We start from the raw sequence: 10,000 nt of genomic DNA on the forward strand, positions 1-10,000 counted from the left end.
TCACTGACGTGAGAGCAACTCTATTCACTATTCATTAGATGCAATTCAAAATACACATTTCCAAAAAAAAGCAATTATTCCAGCTCTCGCGATTTAAATCCAGCGGGGTCTTTCCTGACTTTGTTTTGTCGCATAAACGAGCCCCGTTGAGTGGACATGTGGTGTGTTCTCCCCCCTGGGGGGCGCAGTGCGCCGCTGCAGTCCTCTGTTCCCCTCTGACAACGGCTACATGAAGTGCGACGGCGACGGGGACAACTACGGCGCCACCTGCCACTTCACGTGCACGGGCGGCTACGAGCTGACCGGCAGTGCCGCCAGGGTGTGTCAGTACGGCCTCATCTGGTCCGGCACCGACACCAACTGTGCACGTAGGCTACCAAACAAACACACACACATGCATGTACGCACACACACACACGCATGCATGCATGAACACACACGCATACGCAAACCAACAGACAAACACACACACTCATATATGTGCACATTCATGTGGGCACACACACACACACATGCGCAAACATACACGCACACACACAACTATGCACACACACAAATAATCACCAACAGGCTATTATTTATTTAATGATTTGGCAGGTGATTTTATCCACAACAGCTTTCAGTGAATCTTTATATAAAGTTAAATTAATGGTAGGCCTTATTCATTCAAGACTGCTATTTCAAGTTAGCTCCAGTCGAAATGCTGGTCAAATACACACTTCTTGCATCGATGGCAGACGTCCCCCAGACATGTTTTGCTGGATGGAAGTCTGATGAAGGGGTTCGGGTCCGCTTGTCTAATGTAACACAACACGCATTCATGTATATTTTATTGACGCTGAATATCACAAGGATTTCTGTCAGCTCATTTGAAGCATCTTTCATGCTATGTTTTGAAATCAAAAAGTGTAGTAGTTGGATATCGTTATTTAAACTTTCTTTTATATCTCTTTTGCTGGCCTGTAATTCAGCTGCTCTGACAGCCACATCTCCTGGATTAATATTGTTGGTATATATCATTTTAACACCTTCTTACATACTTAATACTCCTTACAGATACACTAACTACTTGTTATTAGTATTATTCTTCAGAATATGAACAGATTAAAACTTACTGCATGTCCTTAGTATTATTCCTCAGAATATGAACAGATTATTCTTAATACTCCTTCTTGCTATTATTTCTCAGAATGTGAACAGATTTCACTTACTAGTTGTCCTTAGTATTATTCCTCAGAATGTGAACAGGTTTACACTTACTAGTTGTCCTTAGTATTATTCCTCAGAATGTGAACAGGTTTACACTTACTAGTTGTCCTTAGTATTATTCCTCAGAAGGTGAACAGGTTTACACTTACTACATGTCTTTAGTATTTTGCCTCAGAAGGTGAACAGGTTACCACTCACTACTTGTCCTTAGTATTGATCCTCAGAAAGTGACCAGGTGGTCCCAGGTGTGTCTGATAACCCTAACGTACTGACGGGTCTGTCGTGTGGCAGCCATGAACATCAACGTGGGCGTGCGCAGCGCGGCCGCACTATTGGACCAGTTCTACGAGAAACGGAGGCTGCTGGTCGTCTCAGCGCCGACCGCGTCCAATCACTACTACCGCTTCCAGATGACCAACCTCCAGGTGGTACAACACACACACACACTCATGGACACACACACTCACACACCAACAAATGCAAACGCTCATGCACCGACCGCACGTACAGACATACACACACCCATGCACACACACACACACACACAGACATACACACACACACACACACACACACATGTATGCAAACACAAAGCAACCCTCACAAGCTCGTACACACACACACAAACACACACACACACACACACACACACACACACACACACATTCAGGGAGAAGACAGACGTGGGGTCGATTTGTATTATAAATATGTATATGAGTAATAGGCATCGATTTGGTGAGCCAGTGTCTATCCGCGGGGGCGTGACCGTTCCCCTGCCGTCATCTGGATTGAGATAAATGATGGAGAGAGGGAAGGAGACGGAGCCCGAGGAACAGAAAATGTCATGGAAATAACGAGTCTGACAAGGCTGCATCAGGAGTTGGATGTCTTCCTCCTGACAGACTGAACGCCTGACCTTTGAAAGTCATTGTTTATTTTCAAACACTGAAATATAACAGACCACAGCGCGGGCCTGATTAGAATTTAGCCAACCCACCACGCACCAGGGGCGGTATGGACTTGTTGGAGTGGTTTATGTTTGTTTTGTGTCTAAGATGCCACCCTTGTTATTTTTCATGAAGCCCTTTCAATTTAATACTAAAGTGTGTGTGTGTGTGTGTGTGTGTGTGTGTGTGTGTGTGTGTGTGTGTGTGTGTGTGTGTGTGTGTGTGTGTGTGTGTGTGTGTGTGTGTGTGTGTGTGTGTGTGTGTGTGTGTGAACAGCCAGCCCAGTGTGGTCTGGACCTCCGACATGTGACCGTGGTAGAGCTGGTGGGGAACTATCCGGCCCAGATCGGTCGGATTCGACACAGGATCCTCTCCCCAGGACTGGCCCTGCAGCTCAGGTGACTCCCTCTGTTCCTCCTTACCTCCCCCCTATCTCCCACCCTAACTTCCTCCCTGAAACCCTCCCTATCTAGCTATCAATCTCCCTCCCTGTCTCTCTACCTCCCTCCCTCCCTCCCTCCCTACCTAGCTCCCTCCCCTATCTCTCTACCTCAGTCCCTCCCTCCCTATCTCTCTACCTCCCTCCCTCCCTATCTCTCTACCTAGCTCTCTCCCTATCGCTCTACCTCCCTCCCTCCCTCCCTCCCTCCCTCCCTATCTCTTTACCTCCCTCCCTCCCTGTCTCTATACCTCACTCCCTCCCTATCTCTCTACCTCCCTCCCTCCCTCCCTCCCTCCCTATCTCTCTACCTAGCTCCCTCCCTATATCTCTACCTCCCTCCCTCCCTCTCTACCTCCCTCCCTCCCTATCTCTACCTAGCTCCCTCCCTATCTCTCTACCTCCCTCCCTCCCTCCCTCTCTACCTCCCTCCCTCCCTATCTCTAGCTAGCTCCCTCCCTATCTCTCTTCCTCCCTCCCTCCCTCCCTCTCTACCTCCCTCCCTCCCTCCCTATCTCTCTACCTAGCTCCCTCCCTATCTCTCTACCTCCCTCCCTCCCTCCCTCCCTCCCTCCCTCCCTCCCTCCCTCCCTCCCTATCTCTCTACCTAGCTCTCTCCCTACCGCTGGCCTTTTTTCCGTAATTGTATTATTTCTGTCTCTTGCATACCAGATGCAATCTGAAAAGATCAGCTCTCCCTCCATCCCTCCTTACCTCCCTACACATTTCTCCTTCTGCCTCCGTCCCTAACTCCCTCCCTCCCACCCTGCCTCCTTTTATACTCCCCTATATCCACCCCTACCTCCATGCCGCCCCCCCCTCCCCCCCCCCCTCCCCTCTCCCTCCCCCCTCCCCCCAGCCCCACACTGAGCTGATGTGTGGTTGTGGTTCCTCTCCCCCAGGCTGCTGCTGCAGCTCTCTCAGAGGACGTTCAGCATGGTGCTGCTGGACAAGCAGGGACTGGACAAGATGCGCTACACCTTCCCCATCACCGCCGCCGAGATCTTCACCACCATCGACACCTTCCCCCTGCGCAAGGAGGAGGAGCTGCTGCAGCAGGAGGCCGGCCAGAACTGTCAGGCCTAAAGCCCGCCCGGTCCGTCAGTGGATTGCGCGTCGCAACCGCCACGCCGCAGTGGTTATTTTTATATTGATGCTGTCGGTTAAGGTCCAGAGTTGTCCAGAGAGAGAGGAAGCAAAACCACAAGAACAACCCACAGAAATGTCCCCTCCCTCCATTGAGAAGTCCCTGCACCTGTGGTTATTAGGCAAGATGGTTTCCCTCGGCCAATCAGGTGAGAGATGCCGTGATTAGTCAGAAACGAGCCGGGAGCTGTCTGAAAAGTTCATTGGCTAATACAGAGGCCGGCAACTCGAAACAGAGTATTTCCTCACTAATAGCCGAGAGATAGCTTTAGCATTTATAACAAATAACAAACACACTAAGATGATTGCTCTAAAATCTTTCCTACAGCACCTTTAACAGAAAGATATTTGTCTAAGGTGCTTCAATCGTCAGTCTGAACGGATTTGTGTGCGTACAAAACATGCAAGTGTGTTAGTATGTTAATGTGTGTTCGTCTGTGTGTGTGTGTGCTGGCATTCAATATTAATAAATGCCATTTCAAGAGTTGGGTCAACCGAAAGGGTTTTTCTAAATCTCAAAAATCGATGATTTGTGGGATTCATTACAATCATATTGATTTTCTGTTCCGTCGGTCTGTATTTTATCATTCATTATTTTCCATTATCGAATCATTTATTTGATACATGAACACGAATGGCAAAATATCTTTAGCTGCCTTATATTTATGTTTCATTGTTTTTTTTAAGCCATGTACGCAGTTTTCAAATACAAAATATGGGCATATGTACAAGACAGTTATGCTGGTGTATCTGCATGCTGTGTCAATGTACCCAAACCTAATTAAACATGTCTCTTCAGACCAACAGGTGTTCTGTGTTTACTGCCTGTAGTTTCAGGTAGGAGAAATTCCCAAGTGCACGTGCCGTTCTGGCTCTGAAAACGCCTGCTTCAGGGAAAAATGCTTGTTCAGAAGAAGAAAAGAGCGATACCATCCATGTGGATGCATTCTCACCACAAAACGCATTTATTCAGGAAACGTATTTTACAACTGGAAATACAAATGACCAAAAATGAATGCAAAAGAAACCAGACAAAAAAACAGACCAGTGAAGATAATGTGCTCTTTATTTAAAAATATTCTGGCAACACGATTCAGACACAATGGGGGCAGTCCTATAGATCGATACGGGCTGCCGTTGATAACAAGGTGGCCCGTACTGGCGGACACAAACAGAACACAGAGACTAGTACATGCTCTACGCTTTAGGGGTTCTGCAGCATTGTGCTCTTGTCTACAGTAGGACTGTACATTGAACGCCACGGGTTGTTGATGTCTTTTGTCTGTTTGCACATGTTTCCGTCCTTCGATCCGTGATTGGCCAGGTTTAAAACAGGGCGCCGTGAGGGTTGGGTGTGTTGCTGTGTTTGTGTGTTCGGTGCGAAGGGTGGTGGGGTGTTTGGGTGGTGGGGTGTTCGGGGGGGGGTTTGGACTCAAACACAGGTGATTCACCAGGGTGCTTGAGATGCAGTGGCAGTCCCCCCCCCCCCCCCCAAAACCGGTGGGACAAATCGATGACTAATTATATTCCCACCCTCTCAAACACACACACACACACGCGCACACACACGCCCCTCAACCTCAAGCAGAGGAGACCGAGGACGTCGTGCTGACTCACTCGCTCTCTGATCACAGTCTCCAGGCGGAAATTCTTTTTGGACTGTGAACACACACACACACACGTCACTCGTGTTCACACTGACACGCTCGCCCCGCTGACGCACACACCCCTATGTGTGTGTGTGTGTGTGTGTGTGTGTGTGTGCGTGTGTGTGTGGGCTTTTCTTCTGTTTATTAGTTTTGCTCGGGTGTGACTACAGCCTCACTTCCTTTACGTTTGACCTTCGCTTTTCATTCATGACGCTGATACAGTGTCATGTGAACTGCTCAAACCAACGCCATCTCTCTCTCTCTCTCTCTCTCTCTCTCTCTCTCTCTCTTGCTCTCTCTCTCTTAAAAAACCTGTTTGCCCCGAGGCGTCCCATCCCAGCGTCCGTGTGCTTCGATGTGTGTTCTCCCAACACTGGGGGCGCCTTGCCCCATCGCCCACGCATGAATGTACACGTTTACACAACGACACATGCAACAATTGGAAGGGAGAACTTGTTGTGCATTCATCGATCGTAGCGCCGACCAGGAGCCACGGAGGGGGGGGGGGGGGGGGCGCGGCTACTGGAGCAGGGAGGCGTGGGTGACCATGTGCTTATCGCTCACTAGCATGTGTGTGTGTGTGTTAAAGTACAGTGCCTGTGTTGGTTCTCTAACATACGGTCGTTTATATACAGCAGTGCTTGGTCGTGAAGAGGGGCTCCGGCGGGTCTCAGGGGGTGTAAGGCATGACTGTGGTGGTTGGAGATGTGCTGCCGCCGGCAGGGGTACTGGGAGGCAGATGGGGCAACAGGAAGGAGGTGGCGGTGGTGGGGGGCGGCGGTGATGTCGTCGAGACAGCAACGCTCTGCAGCAGTCTCATTTGGTTGGTGGTGGTCGGTGTGGTGGTTGTTGTTGTTGATGCTTCATCTTTGAGTCAATGATTGTTTACATGGCCTTCTGTTGGCCTTCTCTCTCTCTCTCTCTCTCTCTCTCTCTCTCTCTCTCTCTCTCTCCCCCTCTCTCGTCCCAAATTCACACCACTTTTCTATCCTTCTCTCCCCATCCCCCTCGTTCTCTCACCCCACTCTCCCTCATCCAGCAGCTCTTAGTCTTTCTCTCACCCCCACTCTCTCAGTCTGTCTCCCTATCTCACCGCCTGTCTCTCTCTCACCCCTCCTCTCCCTCTCCATCATCCCCCATCCCTCTCTCAATCACCCCCCCCCCTTTCTCTCTCCCTAGAGAGAGACTGTGGTGATTATCCCTCTCATCCCTTGTCCCCCCCCCCTCCCTCCCTCTCTCTCCCCCCTCCCTCCCTCCCCTCCCCCTCCCTCCCCCTCCTCCCTCACGTGTCGTGGTGACGCCCCATGCTAGAGCGCAGCATCAGAGTGCACTCCTGGGGGATCTCCGGGTTCTCCATCATGCGCTGCCACAGCTGCTGCTCCTCTCCCGAGGAGTCCATCCAGTCCACCTCGTTCCCGTAGCTGAGGCCTGGTGGGGGGTTGGGGGGGGGGGGGGGGGGTGAGGGGGGAGGAGAGGGGGTGAGGTACAGAGCGTTCCGTTTGTTCTGCTGGTCTTCTGGTTTTTTAATCAAACCAGATTGCCTCAAGGAAAGACATAATACTTTGAGGAGTCTTCCTGGAACTATGAGACTGTGTCCTGGACTGACCTCGTGGGTAGGGGGGTGACTAACATGTTTACAATGCTCTGACACGCTGTAGCTGTTGCCAGTCCGGGGTAATGTTTCCTTGCCAACACGTACTGTAGGTACACAAACGCACACACTGACAACCCACCTGCCATGCACGCAAACGCACACACACACGCACGCGGGCACGCACACGCGCACGCACACGCAGACGGCACGATGCCAACGCATAGACATATACAAACCCTGACAACACCCAAACACAGATACATACACACACATACTCACACACACACAAACCAAAACACCAAACTCCACAAACACACACAGTGCCAACCCCTACACACACACACACACACACACACACACACACACACACACACACACACACACACACACACACACACACACACACACACACACACACACACACACACACACACACACACACACGGTGCACCCACCAGTGCCGGCGCCCAGCCTGACTCCTCCCAGGAAGACGTTGCTGGCCAGGGCCTCCTTGTCCCAGACGGTGAGCTCCAGACACACGTTCTCCAGGTCGCCGGGCTGCAGGCCGCAGTAGGTGAAGGTGTGGTTCCAGCGCGGGCTCACCGTGCGCCGCTCCACCGCCGTCTTGTGCTTGGTGGACTTGTTGCTGTCCGGCAGGAGGTATCTGGAGAGAGAGAGGGGAGACGCTCCTGAACTGTGCGACGTTGTATATATAGATTGTATGCATACCGTTTTTTTGGGCGTTTCTTGTACGAAGAGTATATTATGAAAAAAAAAAAAGATTGTATTGTAAATTATGGCTACATTTTTCTACAGTTAAGATGAATTGATATTACCAGCTTGTACAAAAGACTCAATCAACAGGCATGATTCAAAGGACTTGGATTACAAGGGAGCCAGAAAAACTAAACTCTTGAGTGTTTGAGACAAACATTCAGTCAAGTGTATTCAAACACTATTTTCTCCATTCCAAAGCAATCGGCTGCTCCGATATGTGTTGAAATGTAATGCATAATAAATGAAGACTAACCACATAGAACAGAGCACTCAATTATCAGTTGCAAGGTAACACCCCCAGCATTGAGTTTTTCTGTCTCCCCTGTAATCCAAGCCTTTTGGATTATGCCTTTAATGGTGCCGTCATCATAAGCCTAGTACAAATGTGTACAATTGTTCAGGGATTTTGATCCTTATATCAATGGCAGTAAATCCCAGTTTTAAGCGTTGCTTTAATGCGATAATCCTAAAAGCTAAATATTTCCCCAGAACCCCCTTTTTTGTTATTCGTCTTGAGGCCCCTTTCACACTCGATCCAAAAACCCACTTAAACTGCAACATCTGTCTTTTGTCTTTAGTTGGAAAGGTTACAACCGACATTCGTTCCCGGACCAACTGACTCTGCAGTAGTTGTGGGAATTTATCGGCTCCCGCGCGGCTCGGCAGTGATGGAAACAGGCCTCCCGGGTGGACCCGTGGGAGAGCTAACAAAAACCGTTAACATTTGCTCTGGGTTTCACGCAGCTTGGTACTGTTTATACGACCCCTGTTTTACCACTCCTTCCTGACGTGGAAAGTGACACATCAGAACCAAACCCAAAGGCGTAATCTTCTAAAGCCAACGGGAACAGGTCGACTACTTTAGAAGGTTTTCCCGCCTTTAAAAACGTGAGTATATACCTGCTCTTTTTAGTGGAAACGGGGTATCATCTGGTGAAAGCCAGGTAGTATAACAGACACTGGCGGTTAAATGAACAGCCCTTTCCCCTCAGGGTGGGTTTATAGGAAGCTTTTATAGCTTCCCATAGACGCTCCCTTTGTGCGGTGCTTCTGCTGACAGGGGGTGCGATGGAGATGGACTGAGCGAGGGTCTCACCCCTTGACGAAGGGGTCCGAGGTGCCCCCAGACTTGACGGCCGTGAGGTTCTTTGCTTCCTTGACCAGAAGCTCCACCATGCCCCCTTTGGGAAGCATGAAGCGACTGGTCTTGTTGCCTTTCAAGAAGCTCTTCTTGTTCACTGAGGAGGGAAGAGAACATGATGGGAGCACTTTATAATAAGGGAACATTAATGAACTGATCATCAACGTTAGTAATTGCAATGATAGGCATTATCCAGCAGTTAATTAACAGATAACTAACTAGTAATCATCTACTAGTTGTGTTCATTGTTACTAATGGTGTTCATGTTAACTTAGGAAATGGTTTTCACGTTAACTAAGGTATTCAATTATACATGAATTAATAAGGTACATAAATATTGATAGTACTTATAGAGATTATATTTGTTTGGCATATGTGTGGGAGGCTGAAGTTAGCTTCCTGAGACCATGCTGACCTCAGTAGGTCACAATCTATTTCTCTCGGCAGATCAGTTTGTGCAGAATTTGGAAACAATGAGGAAAGTGTACAAATCTACTGAGGAATCGAAACCATTTCATATGAAATGACCAAATAATGATGTTAAAACAGCCACTGTGCACAGATGACTTTTCTCAGAGGAGAAGACGTTCCTGCTCTACTTCAAACCGGATTTGGCGAGAGCGATGACAGCAAGAGATTCACTTAGTTGTCTAATCTGATTGGTTTGAATCTCTTTAGCGTATAGCCGCGGCCCTGCGTGGATCTCAATCGATCCCCAGCCAAGGCCACACTGACAGGCTGATGGCATGCATTTAAAACCACTCTGAGCTGGAGGGTTTGTGAATGACTGTGGACCAGGTCCGGAGGTAGTGACAGGTTCTTACTGTGAACCTGGTCTGGGGGCAGTGAGAGGGTCTTACTGTGAACCAGGTCCGGAGGTAGTGAGAGGGTCTTACCTTGAACCTGGTCCAGAGGGAGAGTGAGGTTCTTCTCAGCTGGGATGTACTTCAGAACCACAGTGAGTTCTCCTTTGTACTGCATCGAGGAGTCAATACTGTTGTCCACCTACACACAGATTAACCACATTCAACCAATGGCCACCGTGTGTGTGTATCTGTGTGCATGAGTGTATACATATTTAGTTTTATGTGTGTTCAT

The 10,000-nt window shown here is 49.1% G+C and overlaps 3 protein-coding genes across 3 annotated transcripts in view; 2 read left to right on the plus strand and 1 right to left on the minus strand.

Moving 5' to 3' along the window:
* The window catches only part of LOC130373743 (X-linked retinitis pigmentosa GTPase regulator-like), an 11,415-nt gene extending 11,196 nt beyond the window's left edge, over positions 1 to 219 (plus strand). Inside the window, exon 13 of the mRNA XM_056580369.1 lies at positions 189 to 219. Within this exon, the coding sequence (XP_056436344.1) occupies positions 189 to 219 (31 nt within the window). The remainder of the gene's footprint in view (positions 1 to 188) is intronic.
* srpx (sushi-repeat containing protein X-linked) lies at positions 47 to 4,675 on the plus strand. The gene is made up of 4 exons (XM_056580482.1): positions 47 to 368; positions 1,501 to 1,634; positions 2,433 to 2,554; positions 3,498 to 4,675. The coding sequence occupies exons 1-4, from the start codon at positions 230 to 232 to the stop codon at positions 3,679 to 3,681; spliced, it is 579 nt and encodes a 192-aa protein (XP_056436457.1). The 5' UTR covers positions 47 to 229; the 3' UTR covers positions 3,682 to 4,675.
* A 1,997-nt stretch (positions 4,676 to 6,672) lies between these two features.
* The window catches only part of sytl5 (synaptotagmin-like 5), a 28,355-nt gene continuing 25,027 nt past the window's right edge, over positions 6,673 to 10,000 (minus strand). Inside the window, exons 14-17 of the mRNA XM_056580370.1 lie at positions 9,799 to 9,907; positions 8,858 to 8,999; positions 7,440 to 7,648; positions 6,673 to 6,818 (exon numbers count right to left, since the gene is read on the minus strand). Of these exons, the coding sequence (XP_056436345.1) occupies positions 6,673 to 6,818; positions 7,440 to 7,648; positions 8,858 to 8,999; positions 9,799 to 9,907 (606 nt within the window). The remainder of the gene's footprint in view (positions 6,819 to 7,439; positions 7,649 to 8,857; positions 9,000 to 9,798; positions 9,908 to 10,000) is intronic.

This window comes from Gadus chalcogrammus, chromosome 20 (genome assembly GCF_026213295.1).
Source record: "Gadus chalcogrammus isolate NIFS_2021 chromosome 20, NIFS_Gcha_1.0, whole genome shotgun sequence".
Classification (NCBI taxonomy): Eukaryota; Metazoa; Chordata; class Actinopteri; order Gadiformes; family Gadidae; genus Gadus; species Gadus chalcogrammus.

Coding starts and splice junctions, on each gene's coding strand:
- srpx (XM_056580482.1), top strand. CDS start 230: ATGAAGTGCGACGGCGACGGGGACAACTACGGCGCCACCTGCCACTTC. Junction 369..1,500: donor CACCGACACCAACTGTGCAC/GTAGGCTACCAA, acceptor GTCGTGTGGCAG/CCATGAACATCAACGTGGGC. Junction 2,555..3,497: donor GGACTGGCCCTGCAGCTCAG/GTGACTCCCTCT, acceptor CCTCTCCCCCAG/GCTGCTGCTGCAGCTCTCTC.